Source organism: Danio rerio, chromosome 8 (genome assembly GCF_052040795.2).
Source record: "Danio rerio strain M-AB ecotype USA chromosome 8, GRCz13ab, whole genome shotgun sequence".
NCBI classification, from domain to species: Eukaryota; Metazoa; Chordata; class Actinopteri; order Cypriniformes; family Danionidae; genus Danio; species Danio rerio.
The window spans coordinates 16858625-16879050 of NC_141028.1; the positions used below are offsets into that span (position 1 = coordinate 16858625).

The window sequence follows — 20426 nt, forward strand, 5'->3', positions numbered from 1 at the left end:
CTCCTGGCTTGTTGCAGGAACGAGTGACTTATCTCTGTAAACCAATAGCGTCCAGTTGTTTGTCTGGCTTTCCCTTTTGGTAGCCTTTTGTTGTGCTAGGTACCCTTTCGAAAGGGTATGCAAAAAGTGATAGGGTACGGTTCAATTTAAGGTACCTTTTGACAGTGGAAACCACTATAAAAGCATAAAGAACTGAACTGTACCGTACCACTCGGTGGAAATGGGCCATTACTCAAAATAAAAGAAGTTTTGATGTATTGTGCAATATTTTTCTTTTTTTTCTACGTAAAAATATTTCTGCTTTATTTATTGAAATTGCATAATGTTTATGCAAAATAAACATTTTATTTTGGGAATGTTAATATGTATATTGGTCTAAATAATCTTTCTGTCATGTTATCAAACCTTTAAAGCATGCAAAAATACCCTTTTGTATGGCTGTATCTTAAACCTTCTGTTCTTTCACATGGACGAACTAACTTTTCCCCTACATATCAATTGATACACTTTTTATTGCAAATACCTACACACCTGTTTGCTACAGGACATATAAAACATACATAAAACACAAATCTTGGCTCACTCATAAAAGGTTTTACCCCATGAATTAGAGAGCCAGCCCTGGCCCAATATCATGTCCTCTTATGTTTGAATTATGAGCAAAAAAAGAATTCATAGAAACATTACACGGTTTCTTGTATGAAGGGATATGGCAGGCTAGTTCATAAATTTTACAGTGAGGGTCAGCAGTAGAGTGCTAGAAGAGGTGATTTCAAATATAACACTATAGCCTTCATTTACACTTCAGGTGTCAAACCCAGTTCCTGGATCGCCACTGCTCTGCACAGTTTAGCTTTAACCCTGGTAAAACACAACTGATCAAACTAATTGAGTTCTTCAGTCTTGTTTGAAAACCTCCAGGTAAGTGTATTGAAGCAGGGTTGGAACTAAATTGTGCAGGGCTGCAGCGTTCCAGGATCTAAGTTTGACCACCCCTGTTTTACACCAGGACGCCAAGACAACTGTAAAAAAAATAAAGGTATCAATGTATTTTGATGGTACTTTTTGAACATTTTGTTGACTTTTTGTTAATATCTGCTGATTCTGCTCCACCAAATAAGCATTCAACTGACTATAAGAAACTTTGCAAGTACTTGTCAACTTACATTAACCCTTACCCTAACCCTAACCTTGCAGTCTAATAATACTTAAATGAGAATTAGTTTGTATGTAGTTGCAAAGTAACTTACAATCAACAAAATGCATTAAACCTATGGTCTTAAACTCAGTTCCTGGAGGGTCATAGCTCTGCACAGTTTAGCTCCAACTACTCCAACTCACACCTGATTAATAGGCTCTAGTAGTCTTGAACACTTTGATTAGTTGGATCAGCTGTGTTTGATTAGGGTTGGAGCAAAACTGTGCAGAGCTGTGGCCCTCCAGGAATCCAGTTTGAGACCAATGCATTAATGGGACCATCAAAATAAAGGGATACCAAAATAAATATTAACTTCATAGTCCAGCATACCACACTCTGACAAGACATGAAATTTGTGCACTCAAGGATGTAAGCAAATGTTGTGTAGTGAGCACATACAACAAGAACTTTAAATATGAATGCACAAAAATGATTAGTTTGTTTGTTTACATTACATAATACATATTTCAACTACTGCCTCTTAATTGCCTTTGGTTTTTGTTGTCTCATTGTGTTTAGGTCTTGCAACATCCCTTTTTGTTGGTGATGGCCGCTCTAGCAGCTCTCCAGCCTTGCCTCGTAAACAGCGGGATAAGTCTCCCTCTAGCCTGCTGGAGGACTGCCAGGACACCACCTTCACCCGTGATCGGAAGGCTGGCTTCTTCAGTTCATTCATGAAGAAGAAGTCCATGTCCTCCTCTTCTGCTACATCCTCACCTCAGCAGCAGCAGAACCTCCCAATGCCTCCCAAGAGGAGCAGCTCTTTCAGGGAGATGGAGACCCAGCCCCATAAAAAGTATGAGCCCACGGCTGGGTTTTCAGGTCCTCCTCCTCCTCTGCCTCAGACTGATGGATTGAGTTTCTCTCCATCTCACGGAGAGGGAAATCATGTGCAGTCCCGCTGTTGTGGGGCCACATTCGGGCAAAAGCCTTCAAGTTCAAACTCTGGAGCAACTTCTGGTCAAGTGGGAAGCAGCAGTAGCTGGGGAAGCCTAGCGGGCTTTTTCACCCCTCGCCTTATTAAAAAAACTCTAGGATTGCGGACTGGTAAGTCTTCTGGAATAGACGAAGTGAGTGGAGCCAAGCCATTCCCTCGCTCCAACTCAACATCCTCTATGTCTGCTGGGTTGCCAGATTTAGAACGCATGGCATTGACGTTACCAAGAAACCGTAGCAAACCTCCACTAGAACGCACATCTTCTACCACATCACAACCGGAAAATGGGGCAACACGACCTTCAGATGCAATCCTGAGAAAGCTTGACGAAGGTACAGCTCAGATACGGGATCGTCCCAAAGCCAAACTCTTGCCACGAGGGGTCGCAGGTGGAGTTAGGGCACCAGGTGTAGGGGGAGAGGCAGAATCGGACTCAAACACAAGGGGGAAAGATGGGCAAGATGACAGGCAAGGCTGGTCATCTCCATCCAAAACCTCTACCCTTGGTTCTGTCAATCTGCATAACCACAAAGTTCCAGTGCTGATCTCCCCGACTTTAAAGCACAGCTCGGGTGATGCACACCTAGTCGGCGTGGACTCTCAGGGCAACCGCTTCAAACTACTGTCCGATAGTGGGGATCGTGACCGACCACGTCTGGTGAAGCCAAAATGTGCACCTCCCCCACCGCCCATGCTCCGCTCCCTCCAACACGCCTACAGTGCCGATGCAGCTGACGAAGTGGTCAGTGGGAACATGGAGGTCAATGGAGATACCATCAAAAGGTCGGGAAGAGAAGTCAGGGGAGCACGTCCGTCAATACCACCACCACAAGTGCCTCCAGCCCCTGTAGTTCCCTCGAGTAACAACACCACCCAAACCAAGTTGGCTAATGGTGCTTCAAGTGGCGGACCAGGCCCTACTTCAGCTAAACCCACTCTTAGACGGACTCGGCAGCAGACAGAAAGGATCCCTCTTGAGAAGATCAGTAAGGAAGCTCTTCTGGAATGTGCTGAATGTTTGAGTAGTGCTCTTCAAGGTAACTCCGAGCTTTCGTCCAGCAGCCAGGTCCTGGATGTGGGACACCAACTTTTAGACTACTGCTCGGGGTATGTTGATTGCATCCCACAGACACGTAATAAGTTTGCCTTTCGAGAGGCTGTAGGGAAACTGGAGTTGAGTCTACAGGAGCTGCGCGCTTGCTCTACGGGTGGGGGAGTGGGACTTAGTGGACCTGGGACCAGCCCAGCTCTTGACAACTTGCACATGTGCATTAAAGAGATCAGTGATGTTGTTCAAAGGTAGCCACTGTGTTTACCTGTAGCTACACCTTCCAAAACTCCTCCTCCTCCTGTACCCCTTGAGACTTTCTTTTTTTTAACCTCCCAAAATCAATCTAGTTTTATTTAAATGTTGGGGGCAGAGAACATTCTCTAAGAAGTACCTCGGAAAAATACTACAAACACACTCGCTCTCTTTATTGTTTACAGGTGACTCCCTCCTTGAAATTGCCAGTTGGGAACAGAGTTTTTTTTGTATATAAGCTTTTTGTCACAACCAAAATACAATTTTGTTTTTGACAAAATTTTCTTTTTAATCAATATTTGCAGTTTTATCTTGATATGAGAGAATCAGTTTTTACAAAAAAACTGGGGTTACACAGGTTTGGGTCAGCCAACTGCACCATAACTGGTCTACTTAATGGTCCATTTTGTTATGTTAAAGATTTCAATTCAATTTTTGGATATTCAGTGCACATTTAAACAAATTACATTGCATCAAAATGTCAGTGGAAACATACAAATGCCCACAATTAAGAAATCATTCATGGCTTTGTTATAATATTGCTAGTTTAAAAGAAACACTGTGGAATGCAGCAAACACAGCCAATCCAATGCACATCTCATTTTAGCCATTACATGTGCTTCTCTCTACATCCCATACTGTCATTTTTAATTTGATCACATTTGTTGAACAATCCAGCTTTTGATATCCCTTGACAGTTTTATAGATCTTTTTGTAACTGGTCCTTATTTCGACATGGTCCATGTGTTATTGTTGCTCATAGTGGTTTGTGTGGCGTAGTTGAAATGGTGTTGGGTCTGTCACCACATGGATCCTATTTGGCCTTCTATATCCGTGGCCTTTCAATAATGCCCCCATCAGCCAGATGGCACAAAACTACATTCAGTCTCTCGAGTTCTCAAGAATTCTCAACTTTTATTGATTTGCTATGGGGGAATTATGATTTATTAATTTATTTTGGGATGTGAATAGTGTGCCAACATTAGCAGCAACACTACATACACAAGTATTGCCAAGTCTTTTAACACAAACTGCAATTGCTTTAGCACATTAATTTGTAAATTTATTTTGATTTCACTTTAGAATGTCGCCATTTGTAAACTTGAATTTTAAATTATTTTTATTCAAAGCACAGGCATTTTTATGATATTGTAGATATTATTTGATACCCACGAACAGGCTGTGGAAGGTCATGCTCACTTGTGTCCTTGTGGTGAGATTTTGGTGTCAGGGTCACCATCTCTGCATCTGCATTATGAATGTATTCATTTGTTAAAAACAGGAATGTTGTTTTGTGTGTGTGTGTGTTTGTGTGTGTGACTGCGTGTGTGTGATTGCGTTTAATTTTTCAGTCTTTTCTCAAATAGAAACAATTAAAAGAGAGATTTCTTCAGGACACAAATGGTTACACATTTTCTGAGTCTTCATAAAAATAATAGATTTCTATCAGAATTTGCATAAATGAGATTTTTGTGGGTATCCTGCAATGTCAATGTTGAAATGTAAAGAGGAAAATTTGTACCGATTACACTGGAGCACATTTTTAAACATAAATGTTTATTGCCTTGCCTTAATTCACTATCTAGGGTATGAAATATGGAATTAATAAAGGAAGAAATATTTTCCCCCTTCTCCATGACGGTTTCACTGCAGCAGGAAAAACATGCATCATGTTTGTTTGGAATTTTTTATTGCCACTCTGAATCATTTGCCAACGCTAACTCTTTTACCCTTTGTTTTTCTGCCATGGGCAATGTTTTCTGATATTACATGGTGCCTTTGTGAGATATTCAATGTCTGTGCACTGCAGAGTCATGTTAAAGTTCTGTTCATGTAAATGTGTTTTGCTCTCAAAAGTTCGATATTGATTTTAAGGTGGCAAATTGGAATTTTTCAAGCCTTTATCATCATTTAGACTGTCCTGGTCAGATATCTCGGGATTTGAGGTGTCCAGCTTGAAAAGGAAAAAGTGCAATGATCTGTCCTTTACTAAAGAAAAACAGTGCTTGAAGTCTGGTCTGATTTTACAGAAAGAGCTCATCATTTGGTCAGGAAAACCTCTCTTGTAATCACATTGGGAAGATTTTTGATTTAAGTTTGTCTTTGAAACACGTGCAGGTCATCTATTCCATTTATTATTATGTCTGGAAATATTTGGTGAGCAAGCTGAGGGGGAAGAGTTTTGTATGTCAGTTTTACATGATTGTCAGGGAGTATTTTGCCTTTTTAAATTCCTTTTTGTAGTGAAACAGCTATTTTTTCCCCCCATTCATTGTCACCTAACATCACAGTTTGTATTTTAATTAGGTCTTTTTAGCCATAATCAGAAGGTTTTGTTTTAAATGTTCTTCCATAAATTAATCAAATTAGCTATGTTTCCATCCAAAAATGCGCAAAACTGGATTATCGCATACAAGTTGTGCGAATAACGCAGCGTTTCTATCCAACAGATGAAAGCGATCAAAATCATCACTTCCTGATCTGATCTGGTGCCAAATATCAACAGTAAAAACCAGTGGTGGGAGAAGCTACGGGAATTGTTTTAGGTGTTACCTTTTCAAAAGGTACACGTTTGTACTTAAATGGTACATATTGGTACCTCAAAAGTATATATTAGTAACTAAAAATTTAAACTGAACTAAAAAAAGGAACACTTTAGGTACTGATATGTATCCTTGAGGTATTAACATGGACCTTTTAGGTACAAATTTGTACCTTTTGATAAGGTACCACCCCAGTGACAACTCGCATACCTTTATTTCTGAGTGTAGTAACACTAATACTGAAATGGTTAAGGTGTTTTAGAATGACCAAACCAACATTTCAGATGTTTTCCCATGTTCTCGGCTTGCTGGTTTGTCCAATTACGCAAGTGGTGCTCGCTGCAGAGCCATTTGGGCGAGCTGAGCTCCAGCGAGGGGGAGCTTGAGCTTGAGCTCCACCTTTTTTGCACTTCTTCTACGAGTGATGTCACTGGGGGTAGGGTTAGGGGTGGGGTTGGTGTACGCATTAAAACAGCTTACAGGAGGAGGAGCGAGAGCTCATGCTCCCCCTCGCTGGAGCTCAGCTCTGCTCAAATGGCTCTGCAGCGAGCATTCTCTCATCACATGATCTCTTATAACAAAATCACGTGACTTTGTATTTATGCGTATGCTAAAATTTGTTGGGTAAAAGTGTTTCCATCATAGTTTATGCACATCTTTTTTTTAGCGAATAAACAGTTTATCCTGTTCAGTGATGCGCATAGGTTTTATGGCCATTTTCAGTATGTATGCGCATCTTGGTGTTTGCATTTACTGTTTTTTTTATGTGCATATACAAAATGCACATAGAATAGGTGGATGGAAACGTAGCTATTGACATGATTGTATCATGTAAAGAGGAACAATTCTCCTGTAAGTAATGCTTTATAAGCCACACGAGGCGTCAGTGCAAAGCATGTTTTGTACTGTATTTTATTTCAGTCATATTCATCAAACATCAGTGCTTTTTCCATTTTGTTTCACTTTCCCGAATTTCGTTTTTGTCACTTTTATTTATTTATTGTTCTCCTTTTTATGTTGAAACCTGGAACTCACTTTTTTTTTTATTTGTAAGGTCAGATTTTAAGTGCTGAAGAAATTTATATACCAAAGGCCACCTCTCCAAGTCCTTCAAGTGCAATGAAAATGAAACACTCTTAATTTTGAATATGTGAATTTAACAGGGATTAAAAGGCAGAGGTTGACAGATTAACAGTATTTTTTCTGTTTTGTAAAAAGTATATTTTGTGTGATTCTAATTTAAAGCTCACTTTTAATAGTATATTACTGTGAAGTCCTTCCTCAGTGTTACACTTGATGTAAATAATGAATAAAGAAACTGTTGAAACAATACTGCTCTGGGAGTTTTATTATTTCATTTTTAAATTACTGATGACTTTATTTTGAATTTGGAATAATTAAGATGTGTACAGTGCTCGGCATATATGAGTACACCCCTCACAAATTTATCATTTAAGTTAATATTTTCTATAGGATGTTTTACAGTATTATATTTGTGCTTATACGTTTGAGAAGTCAGTACTGAAGCCAAATCTTGAGCTTATCTAACAAAATAACTTATAATAATAATGCAAAATTAGTACACCCAAATTCATGTAATAGAAAAATATCCAACACAAGTTCAAAAAAAAAAAAGATAAAAAAGGATAAATCAAGAGAAACAAGCAATTTATAAAAGTAATTTGAAATGTTGTAAGTTTTCTCCAATATTTTACATGTATTTGAATGCATTACCTTCCTATTTCTAAAGACGTTCTGTGATTAATATATTATTTAATAAATATATCTGTTTAAAAAATCTTTTGTTTAAATGCACCAAAATACATTGCCTATATAATTGCTGAGAAATGGATACAAATATTCATTTCCAAAATGGGGTGTATTCAATTATGCTGAGCACTGTACGTGTTTCTGAATAAAGTATCTTGACCAAAACTGCATTTATTTGATCAAAAGCAATAAAAAAAAAAACCAATTCATCAAAAGTTTGATTTATTTTAGTCTGCATGAATGCAATAAATTCCCTAAGAGTGACTTTAAATACATGTATGATTTTAACATTTAATAAATGGTGGTTTAATAAATGGTATACTATTCAAAATTGATATTACAAAATAAAAAGAATGACTGCAGCAAATAATCATACAAGAATTATTTTTCCACAGGATTGAGTAAAATTGAAGGAAGCATGTGGTTTCGGAAAAGTCAGCTTTTCCATTTTAAAATAAAAGCTATTATACAATTATTTTAATAGAATTATTTTATTATTTTATAGAATTAAAAAAATTTTCATTCATTCATTTTCCTTCAGCTCAGTCCCTGATTTATCGGGGTCGCCACAGCGGAATGAACCATCCGTTACTCTGGCCTATGGTTTATGCTGCGGATGTCCTTACAACAATAAAAAGGTTTTTGTGTTATTTATTTATTTTTAAATCGAATTAATGCCAAGTGACAGTGGGTAGTGTTGTTGCCTCACAGCAAGAAGTTTGACAATTCTGTGTGGAGTTTGCATGTTCTCTCCGTGTTGGCGTAGGTTTCCTCCAGGTGCTCTATTTTCCCCCGCAGTCCAAAGACATGCGCTAGGTGAATTGGCTATGCTAAATTGGCCGTATTGTATGAATGTGAACGAGAGTGTATGAATGTTTCCCAGTAATGGGTTGTAGCTGGAAGGGCATCTGCTGTGTAAAACATATGCTGGATAAGTTGGTGGTTCATTCCACTGTGGTGATCCTTGATGAAGAAAGGGACTAAGCCGAAGGAAAATGAATGAAGTAATGCAGCCTTGATGTCATACTTTTAATCAGTAGTAAATTGCACATTTTGTAATTAATTTAGGCTACATTTTATTTGCAAATACTTCAAATAATCCTGCCATTTATACCGTTTTATCTTCACAAAGATATTCTGCACTTTTCTGTCATAAAATGTATAATTCTTTAAATTATTAAAACAGAATAGTAGTATATCTTTGTAAACCGCATAACAGACCTACAGTGTGGGGGTTATGCATTAATGCGAGATACGTAATAATATTCTCCAAGTAACGAGTAATGCATTACTTTTAAAAATATAATTCAAGTTACTTTTTAGTTTAATAAATCAGCTTTTTAAAAATTATGTTGCTGAATTAAAATTAACCTATTTACCTTGAATCACTCAATGAGAAAATGCAGGAACAGACAGAAAGGAAGATAGCAGAGCCTTACATTTCTGCAATGGAAGTATTCATATTATTCTGAACACATTGAAGAAACGAAAAAGTGTCTTTACCCAGACATTTAGAGCAGTAACTAAAATGCCATCAAACCGTGATATTTTATCCAGGTTATTGTCACAATCTTATACCGGACCATGCCTACTCAAAAGTAACATAATGCATACTTACCATGAAAAATAACATTGAGGTAAAGTGGGCTTTATATTCACACATTCAGAATTTCTCCTTAATAAAATATTTTCAGAACAGTATTCTTTGACGATACTGAATTGTGAAATTATATTAGCAGCAAATGATCAAAGTACAACATTGTTCACAGTCAAATAAATAGTGCTAATGTTGTTTTGAAGTCATACTTACATGTCAATTCAGACCAAATATTTAAAGTACCATGGTAAATAATATAGGGACTGTGTCGCAAGTTGTCACTGAACGAATGTGAGAATATAACACCAACTTTACCTCAGTAAAACTAACGCACCTTTTTTGGGAGTAACTCAATTTTGTAATGCGTTACTTTCAAAAGTAACATTCCCCAACACGGTATATCTATCAAACTCTTGCTGGTTTAAGCGATGTAAAAATCTGGTTGTAAAATATTTGCTTTATTCTAGAAGATTGTTAGATATCCAAGATCTCTACGCACAAGATGTGGCGGATAGGAGGCGCTGTTGGACACAGACACATCCCTCCATTTCCCCGCGGCAGAGGCGCATTGTGTGTGTCGGAAATGGGAAAACCCTGAGCCGTGAGGTTGTCGCTGCTGGCTTCACTGGAGACTATAGAGAGTTACACGACGGCAGAGAGAGGGAAGAACAAGCAACCCTGGAGTTTTAAGCGGAGGAGACGTTAGTTCTTGGAGTTTTTTTCGCCATGAGCTGGGGAACGGATCTTTGGGTAAGCGCACTTTTCCCATTGCTCGTTCCGTGTGGCCTTTTGTTCACTCACAAACAAGTCGCTTTTTGGCATGACTTCAGTAAAGGTGCCCTAATCGGACTGTCTGTGAATTCTCGGCGTGTCCCGCTGGTTTGCTGTGCCAGTACACCTTTACCGCTTGAAATAATGAGAGAGTTTGAGACATTGTAACATTTGAGAACGTACCAAGTTTTAATTGTACCACGCGTGACGTTCCTTATTATTCCAGTGGCATTCCTAATCAAGCCGCAATCTTCAGGTTTCACACCCAGTTTCGATGACTAAGGTGGAAAGAGATGATCCTCGTATATAACCGAGATCACATGTATATAGTCACAAACACAGCATTTTCTTCCAACATTATGTTTCAATTGTTTCCTATATTGTTGACAGCCAATGTAGAATATGGTGATAACAATACATAACATGGGATGAATGTTCTAATGTGCATATGTGTTGGTTGGATTTATACTTCATTTTCTTCAACGGGTTTGGAGCATTGGCAACACTGCTGCAGTTTGATCCCTCGTCTTTTATTGTCTGGGCTTGAAGTCTGCCATGTTCCGCTGACAAAACTGGCCTGTTTAGTAATGAATATACGTATCGTTTGGGTATAAGCTGAAATTTCGGGAGACAATGAAGCCCGTCGAGTGTGTGAGGGTCTGTTACAGGGGTGTTGCCCTTCAGATTGGGCTACTGGACAAAAAGCAGAGCAGAGGAGAGGATGTGTGACTGAGTGAGGTAGTGCTTGAAATATCCCATGCGTCGTCGTACTGTAGTTCTTGTTAAGACAAGGTGGTTTGATCGATGCTTCAGTTTAAACTCTTATTACTGTGTACTTGAAGTACTAATTTGGTAAACATCAAGAGTAATAACTTACATTTTGTTGTTGTTGAGTTCTAGTGAGTGAGTGAGAGGTAAAGTTGGTTTTATATTCACACATTCAGACTTTCTCATTATTAATATAATTTCAGAAAAGGATTCTTTGCAAATACCAAATAGGGAAGTCATATTAGTACCAAACACATACAACATTGTTCACAGTCAAATACATAGTGCTGAATAAATAAATAGTTTTGAAGTCATGCTTGCGTGTGATTTCAGACTGAATATTCAAAGTACCATGGGAAACAATGCAGGGACCATGTCACATGCTACTGAGCGAATGTGCGCTATAAAACCAACTTTACCTCTATGTGAGATGGAGAGTTCTGGTTTTGGAGTTTTTTTGACAGTATAACTTGTTTGTTATACCCTTTCTGAGCAATTCCAGCGTTGTGGATGTGACATTTGCAGTAAAAACTCCAAACATAATTTGACTAGGAGAGTATATGTTAACATTATATTGGAACATCTGTTTCTATTTTCCAAAACAACTAACCACAGAGTTATGGGATCAGACAAATATCAATTTGGAGTAAGGCTGGGCATGTAACGATATTATAAAAAAACGCAAAAAATTTTTTATGTCAATAACAAGGATTAGCCCTGGACCTTTTTTTTTTTTACTCTATTAATCTGATAGCCGATCACACAGCAGAAATGTGCAACAATAGGAATCTAAAAGTTTGTTGATATTAGATATGTACTGAATTTTTTAGCCACCGAAAATTTATCGGCCGAAAATGTAATGCCTTTCAATGGACCCCCTAATTTTTGTGGTGTTGTCATTGTTGGGGAACTCATTTAAATCTGGAAGCATTTACAACTTATATTGAAATATATATCATTATCGTTTAATATGGAAAATAATTATCGAGATAGCAATTTTGCTAAATCCCCCAGCCCTAATCTGTAAAAGTTTTTTATATTTTAAATGAGGAAAATAAACATGTTATGCAACAAAAGAAACAGTGCTAATCAAAAGGATGAGAGTTGCTCTCTATTGAACAAAAATAATTTATTTTATTTTACTTTACATTTGTGCATTTATGAGAGAAAAAGCTTGATTGTTGATGCGACATCTCACCATTATGGACGTGACAGATGTGAAATTGCCACTTGTGTGACATTGGTAAATCAAATATAATTGTTTATAAATATTTATAGAGACATTTTTTGAGTATTTTTACAGTACAGTAAAATACAACGCTAAGCAAAAACTTGGAAAGGGTTTCGCTATTTTGGTCAACTTTTTTTCTTGGCAAGATTGACATTTCCATAGAATTGCTCTTAAAGTTAACTACATAATTAACCGATTGACGGCTTCTTTCACTCCTCATATTTTCAGGCTGGTCAGGTTTATTAATTAGCTGACCATATTCCAAAATAAATCATGACCACTTAACAAAATACTTTTCCCAATATTGAATAATAAATACTTTAAATTTTACCATCCGCTAGATGTCAGTGAATTTTTGTTCTGCAGAACATTTAAGAAAGATTTTTCCTTGGTGATTCATAAAATGCAATAGCCATCTTTAGTTTGAGAGTCAAAAAAAAGACCAATTTAAGCTCATATGAGCAGCTGGTAGCATGTTTGTGGTTGTCTGTCTGCATGAAGCACCTTCATGCTAGTCTAAATCAGTACTACTGACGTTCATTCATTAATTTTATTTTGGCTTAGTCTCTTTATTCAACAGGGCACGTCACAGCGGATTAAACCGCCAACTTATCCAGCATATGTTTTACACAGCGAATGCCTTTCCAGCTGCAACCTAGTACTGGGAAACACCCATACACACTCTTTCACACACTGCCAATTTAGTTAATTCAATTCACCTGTTGTGCATGTATTTGGGCTGTGGGGGAAACAGGAGCACCTGGAGGAAACCCACGCCAACACGGAGAGAACATGCAAACTCCACACAGAAATGCCAACTGACCGAACCAGAACTCGAACCAGCGCCCTTCTTGCTGTGAGGCGATAGTGCTAACCACTGAGCCATCATTATGCCCCAGAGCTACTGTATTATTTAAATTTGAAAACTTCTTCATTCTTCTAATCACATGCACACTCATTTAGACATTTTTTAAAACAATACAAATGACTTTCATGCTAGTTGTTCTTCAACCAGCATTGTAAGGACTTGAGCATCGGATGTGTTTAATGTGTAGTTCTAATAAGATCACAATTGTGAGCCCTGTACGCTTGGTTAGACTAAAGCAAACTGAGCAAATTATACTGTCAAATGCACATTTCATTTGTTAGACTAAACAGAATCCAGATCTTACACATGTGGTTGGATGTTTGGTGTTAGACATCTGATACTCTCAGTTCTCCTTACATTTGGCTCGATCTTAATTTCTCGTACCGTAAATCCCTTATGCTGTGAAATATGGCATATCCTGCTCAGTTGCAGTGGTCTTTTGTAGATCGTATTTATCTGTAATCCTTTGACAAATCCCTTTGTACTTGGAACATGCTGAATAATCATGTTGCCTGCTTGTCTCATGGCGCATGTCTTTTCAGTCATAAAATGTGAATGTTTTTTCCAGCCTTAGCCTTGGCTCTGATGAATGAAATGCCATTCTATCCTTTAAAAGCTTGTGCACTTTCTGTCACTGGTATCCTTAAATGCACTCTTTGTTAGACTCGCTTGTGCTCTATTAAGAGTCATGTAAACTCAATTAACATGTTTTATATTGTCCATTATCTGTGAAGTGTTGGTAAATGAATGGCGTGACTCATCTGGTACTAGTGAAAGGTGTAAACCAATCACACCCAAATGTAACAAACAAGAAAATGCCGCGTGCACAAGACTCTGAATGGCTGCACAAGATGGCTTGTTAGTATCTTGTGTTGTATCTTATCAAGCGCTTTTGAAAAGTGCTAAGAAAGTGGTTGTGTTCATGTGGGTAAACTTTTTGTTTAGGGATTTAGAGTTTGGTTTAAACTCATTTTGACATTTGTTGTAAAAACTAAAAACAGATTCACAGAGAAAATAGATGTTAACATTATACTGAAACGTCCGAAACAACCCAGCAAACAATATAGTGTTTAATGGACATCTAATAGACATCTAAACATGGACAGCTTGGCTAAAACAAGGCTACACTTGGGCTGTCAGTGAAAATCTGATAGATGTCCAAGAATAGACCAAAACTAGACTAGTTGTCAAATAAACAGATTACACAGACTTTTTATGTGTAGACATTCATTTATGACTAGTCTAGTTTTGGCCTATTCTTAGACGTCTATTGGATTTTCACTGTCAGCCTAAATTTAGCCTTGTTTTAGCCAAGATGTCTAAGCTTAGACGTCTATTATACATCTGTTAGACATCTTTAAAAAAAAAAAAAAAAAAAAAGCTTGCTGTGAACTAATATTAAAGAATCATTATGAATGTGACCGATGTGAAATTGTCTCTTGTGTGACTTTGGTAAATCAAATATAATTGTTTAAAATACGGTTGGGCATCTAAGCTATAATGCCGATCCGATACGCATCTCGATACAAAGAATACGATCCGATATATTAGCGATACATTTGTGACATATTGCGATGCAACACGATACGATTCACACCCATATCACGATACGATGCGATATTTCAGCACTAACTAATTAGATCAAGTTTATGAGATGATGTGAAAGAGGATGCTGTGCCATTGAATGAGTTTGATTATTTATAAACCAAGCAAAACCAAGACTTTTTTTTACAAACTGGCTCTTCTCTCAGAGCCAGAGTGTCAGTTTACAGTAGAGGGCCATTTTAGAACATATAGCACATATTATTTAAGTATTTTCAAGATAAACAGAATGTATAAGTGCAATATATATTAAAAAAATATGTATATATTTGCACTCTTTCAACATAAATAAATTTAGCATTGCACAACAAGAATTGTGATTTAACTTTTCAACTATGAAAACAAGTTTTACAAAGATATATTTTGCCACTGATTATTCAAAACTTAAGGTTGTGAACTAGCAGTGTTATGCTGCTTTGAAACATCACAGTCACTGTAAACAACAGGCTAATAAAAATATAACAAACCAGCAATCTTCTTGCTGTGAGGTGGTCAAACTACCCACTGTGCCACCGTGACAGCCAATTATTTTTATCATTATTATTATTAATATTATTATTATTATTATAATTAAATAAAAATTAACAGGAGGAGGTGTTTAAAACCTTCGTTCTCCGTGACACTAGGCTGAATATTTTTGCAGATGAACAATGCAATAGCATTCGTTATTGGCGGAGAGCGAGCAGAACTGTTGCGCATGGAAAAAAAACTTGCAATGCTTTTCTCACCACTTTTGGAGCTGGTTGAAGCAGTGCGAAAGCCGGGGATGCAGAAACACTGGAAGATGCTTTCACAACAACACCATGGCGCCGCTTCAAGTGAGATTTCAGATTAGTCGTACTGCCCGCGTATTTTACAGATGCGCGGGACATTTTGCAAATTGCATCTGTCCTGTCATGTCGACCATTCTTAAATCCATAATGTTGCTTGCCATACTTTAGATTTAAAACTCAGTGGGGAATAAAATGTTTGTTTTGCTTCTCGCGCTTTCTGAGGGCGCTCCACTAGCTTCATCCGCACACCTGATACACTGAGTTGTAGTGTGTGCACATCCGCAAGTCCGTTGCTAAGGCATACTTTATGTAGGTCGATTAAATTATGCGCCAAAAACAGGTTGACAACACTTGTTAATAAATAAAAAATACATTTTATATTAAAAATATAAGCTGTATCTCGGAAAAATCGATGCATCTCGCAAAAACCGATGCATCTCGATTTGCTTCCAAAATTTCATTCATCCTCTGCTGCTCAACCGATGCACTTGCATCGTGCACGCGCATGACCGCGTATCGATACATATCGGTTAATCTTCCCATCCCTAGTTTAAAAGCAGTGACTGAGACATACAGTACATTATATTCCAAGCCTTAGCCAACAACTTAAAAAGGATTTGACTATTTTGGCAAAAGCGTTTTTTTTTTTTTTGTATGGGAAGGTTGATATTTCATGGAAATGCTCACGTGCCAACATTTTGGTAGAAAAAACGGAGAGCTTGATTTGCTAGCCCAGGTATTGTCTGATTGGGGTTGAAACTAAAATTTGCCGGACAATGGACCTCCAGGACCGTTATGGGGAACCTCTGCGGTATACCACTGATGTTGACATAATCTGCATCCAAAATTGCATACTTCCATAATATATAGTTGGCTAAAACAGTGGTAGAGCAGAGTAGTATGTCCGAATTCATAGAATTTTAAAAACAGTATGTGAGAAGTACCCCTATGACCTACTACTTGCGGTGAGATTCTGAAGCACGCATCGGATTGGCGATACACTATCTCATGGTGCACCGCGAGAGAATTCATGAATTGGAGTAAAGCGACACAACTGATGCGGTTAGGTCATGTGATTATGACAAAAGGGCAGATGTAGCGAGTCTGAGTTCCATTCATACTGCTCGCATTCATACTGTATAGAACGTACATTTCTAACAGCTAAGTAGTATGTTTAAATTCTAATGCAGTGCCTACTGAGTAGTAGGTGATTTCATATGATCAGTCATAGACATTGCTACCACCGGCGCAATAATCAAGAACACAACTTTGAGATGATAAATCCTTGGAGATTTGAAAATTTCGTCAATTGTGTTTGGTGAAAAGTTTCATACAAGATCTGGCAACTTCACAAACATGGACAAAAAGTGATTTTTCATAACTAGACCTCGTAACTAGAACATATAACAAGAGTTTTCCAAGAGAAATAACAAAACGGGAGGGTGGCGGTGATGGGTGTTAAATACAGTAGACTTCTGGGAAAAAGAGAAACGTTGGCAGCTATGGTCATTCATTCATTCATTCATTCATTCATTCATTCATTCATTCATTCTTTTTCCTCTTGTCTTTATTTCAGAGGTCACCACAGTGGAATAAACTGCCAACTATTCCACACAGCTATTTTACACAGTAGATATCCTTGTAGCCACAATCCAGTACTGGGAAACACCGATATACACACACACACACACACACAAACACGCACACACACGCACACACACGCTCATACACTACAGCCAATTTAGTTTACTCCGTTCACCTATAGCGCATGTCTTTGGACTGTGGGGGAAGCCAGAGCACTCAGAGGAAACCCATGGCAACACCAAGAGAACATGCATATTCCACACAGAAATGTCACTGGCCAAACCTGCGACCTTGCTGTGAGGTGACAGTGCTAACCACTGAGCCATCATGCCGCCTAAAAGCTCTGTTAAACAATCTAATTTAAATACAGGATCTATTCTGAGCTTTGAGAATAATTTCAGGATGGTTAAAAAGGTCAAATCAAGGATTTTTTTCTACCACCCCTTCTATTAGCTCAATTTTCTTGAGTTTTTGTTTTGACATTTCGTCACCTTTGAATTATAAGGTTCTATCTGACATTTTTGTCAAAAGTGAGTTATTGACATATTCTTATTAATTGACAACTTATTTACATTATACAATGTTTTTTTTATAAGTTCTTTACATTTTAAGACTTTTTATTTTAAAAACAAATGTTATACACATACTGTATGCTATGTCATTCAGAAAGCAGATAGAACCTTACAATTCCAAGGTGACGATACGTATGATGACAGTTCTGATGGTTTGTACGGTATGATTAGTTTTCTGATCTTGGATGGATGCAACTGCTAACAGGCCCGGCTTGTGGTGATTCAGCTCTTTGTAGAGCAGACTGGTTAGACCTGTTACAGCGCTTAGAGAGTAATTGTTTAGTTCATGCATGTTTTCGTGCTCTGTAGTGTTTTGGGTTTCATTTTTGGATTGAATAGGCCAATGTCATCCAGCGAGCGAGTATAGATGAAACCCATTTCTTGTCCATTGAAATGCAGGATGATTATAATACTTAACATTTTTAAAGTGCAGGTTGACTTTTCAGAGGCCTTTTCTCTTGCATTCTAATTGGCTAAAGAAAATACTGAAAATGTAAAAATGTCTATTTCCCGCTAACATTTGAGCGCTACTGAGCACAAAAACATCGTCATTTGCCAATGTGTTTACATGCTCAACAGAAATGACTGTGACTTGGTCGTGAAGTTAATCTGTTCACGATCGTTTTAAAGTCACGTCGATCAGCTGGTTTGTCTATAAGCTGACATACGAGCTATCCGCCGTGTCCCTGTATCTGTGGTTAGATGCAGTACACAGCAGTGAGTTCAGTAAACTGATTAAATAGAACATCTCAGTGCTCATCAGTTAATCATTGCATCATTAATCTGCTGTTATTATTTGTAGCTTTAGGTGGTTTCTAAAAGAAAATCTGTTTGCGTGCTTTTCATTCTTTCATCTTCAGCGCTTTAATTTTTCATGGCTGTAGTTTTTTGTCACCTGAAAGCAGAAAGCATTGACTGAATGATTGACAGTAGATATTAACCAATCCATTCGTGTTCGGTTTTAGAGCAGTGCGCCAATCAGAAGAGATTGAAGGCAGGGCAAGCACTGCAGGATTTGTTTACTGTAAAAAGTTGACATGATCATTGTTTTAAACTATTGCTAAGCACTGCGTTCCACGCTTTTAGGTGCAAAGATGCATTCTGCCTGAATGTCTCTTAAATCTCTGCATCCGGTGAAGATCAAAACCAGTAGTCAGGCGCAAACATTCATTGCTGTCAGCAAAATTTTCATAAAGCTTTTTAGCTTTTGTGTGGATAATTTTGGCTTTGGTTTCTTGTTGAAACTCACACTGCTAGCGATTAAAGGATTTATGTTAATTTGGCGAGTTGAACGTATTCTGTACTGTACAGGAGACAAAGAGGAGACTGATTGACAGTGGTCTACAGCCAATCAGTATGCAGAACACAATGTGCTATAAAAAAGAAAAAGTGTCAAATTGCAAAAAAAAAAAAAATCTGCAAAAATGCGAGGACCGCAAAACGTGAAGCGCGTTAAAGTGAGGGAGCAAAACTTTTTGCTCTGAAAAACGTTTTGGAATTTTATTTCAATATGCAAAGGATTTTGGTAACCCTTTATTTTGGTGGTCCATTTGAGAATTAGTAGACTGTCTGCTTAATATTTGCTGATACTGCTCCTTCAACAGACTTTTAACTGACTAGAAGAAACTTACACTAACCCTAACCTCAACCTAACAGTCTACTTATAATCTAATGAGAATTTGTTGGCATGTAGATGCAATGTAACTTGAGTTCAACAAACAGACCATCAAAATAAAGTGTGACCAGAATTTTACTTTTTATTACTCAGAAATCTTTTTCTGTAACCGTCTAATGATATTTCTCTCAGTGACACAGTTCAAAGCTTTACAGTTGAGGTGCGCAGATTGCTGTGAACTACTAATCTGGGATACCTGCAGTTCAGTCAGGTGGGACTCTGGAAGGTCAGTATTACTGTGTGCCAAGACTGCCGTCGCTGCCAATATGATAGAAGAGCTATAGATCTAAACACATCCTTTGAACATAGTCATGGGAAAAGAGTAGGTCAGGAAACAATTTGTTTGAACCTTTGACCCCCAACATTTAGTATGTCATTCCAGAGCTTTCCGATGTTTATTGGCATGTGTGAGTAATGTTTCGCTTACATACAACATGTGTCTGTGTTGAGAGAACCAGTTTGTGCCCTTGTTATCATTGACCCATTTTCAGCAGAATGAATGCTGATCGTGAATTGATAACTCTGCTTCTGCTTTTATAGGGTGTTAAAAAGATCATTGTTTAGTTCTGTGACTTGTCACTGGAATTCTGGATGAATGATTTTTTTCATGTCATGAATATTTTAAATAGTTGATAGTTGCTTCTGGTCACTTTTCCCAACAGCGGTTTTGGATTTTTTAAAATATTCTGTTCTGTTTATGCTCTGGTCAGAACAAACCTCTTAAAACTGGTTCACAGTATCCTGCTTAAACACAAGCTATTGGTTATGTTTGGTTACAGAGTGAATATCCACACACAATTGGATCTTTGTAGCATGTAAAGCTCATTCTTGGCTCTCTCTTCGGCCCCTGGCGCTCTTTGAAAGACCAACAGCTGGGTGCAAATGTCCGTTCATATCATGCAACAAAGATTAATTTAGTTTTGAGGTCCGTGTTATCGTAACCAAGGGTGCGTTGCTTATTTTTCTGCAGGAATTGACTAATTGGTCCATCAAACCTTGGGATGCAACCAATTTTTTTGCATTGCACACAGCCAGTATTTATGGAGCACGACTCGCACAAACAAGTTCTGTGCTCCTTGGCCCGGAACCGGAGTTTGAAAAACCGGCAGAACGTCCTGTGATCTTCTCCACCAAACCCCTACATAATGGCCGTCCAAAAATAGCTGTTCTCTGAAGCTCTCCTTTGTCCTCTTGCATTATTTAGGTGGCCTCATCAGAAACAATTAGCCCAGGT

General features: G+C 37.9%; 2 protein-coding genes and 1 long non-coding RNA gene across 10 annotated transcripts in view; all 3 read left to right on the top strand.

Moving 5' to 3' along the window:
* abl2 (ABL proto-oncogene 2, non-receptor tyrosine kinase) overlaps nucleotides 1-5937 on the top strand; it is a 68545-nt gene extending 62608 nt beyond the window's left edge. For 4 of the 5 annotated variants that reach the window (XM_087263755.1, XM_087263756.1, XM_087263757.1 and 1 more), the window contains one exon: nucleotides 1718-5937. In XM_087263755.1, coding sequence (XP_087119881.1) covers nucleotides 1718-3438 — 1721 coding nt within the window. In that variant the 3' untranslated portion in view covers nucleotides 3439-5937. 5 annotated transcript variants of the gene reach the window in all.
* Nucleotides 5938-9884: 3947 nt separating this feature from the next.
* The window catches only part of fnbp1l (formin binding protein 1-like), a 100365-nt gene continuing 89823 nt past the window's right edge, over nucleotides 9885-20426 (top strand). For 3 of the 4 annotated variants that reach the window (XM_087263163.1, XM_087263164.1, XM_087263162.1), the window contains exon 1: nucleotides 9964-10098. In XM_087263163.1, the coding sequence (XP_087119289.1) occupies nucleotides 10075-10098 (24 nt within the window). In that variant the 5' untranslated portion in view covers nucleotides 9964-10074. 4 annotated transcript variants of the gene reach the window in all.
* Nucleotides 14290-18907, top strand: LOC147842611 (uncharacterized). The gene is made up of 2 exons (XR_015497719.1): nucleotides 14290-14455; nucleotides 15911-18907. It is a non-coding gene; the product is annotated as an uncharacterized LOC147842611 (long non-coding RNA).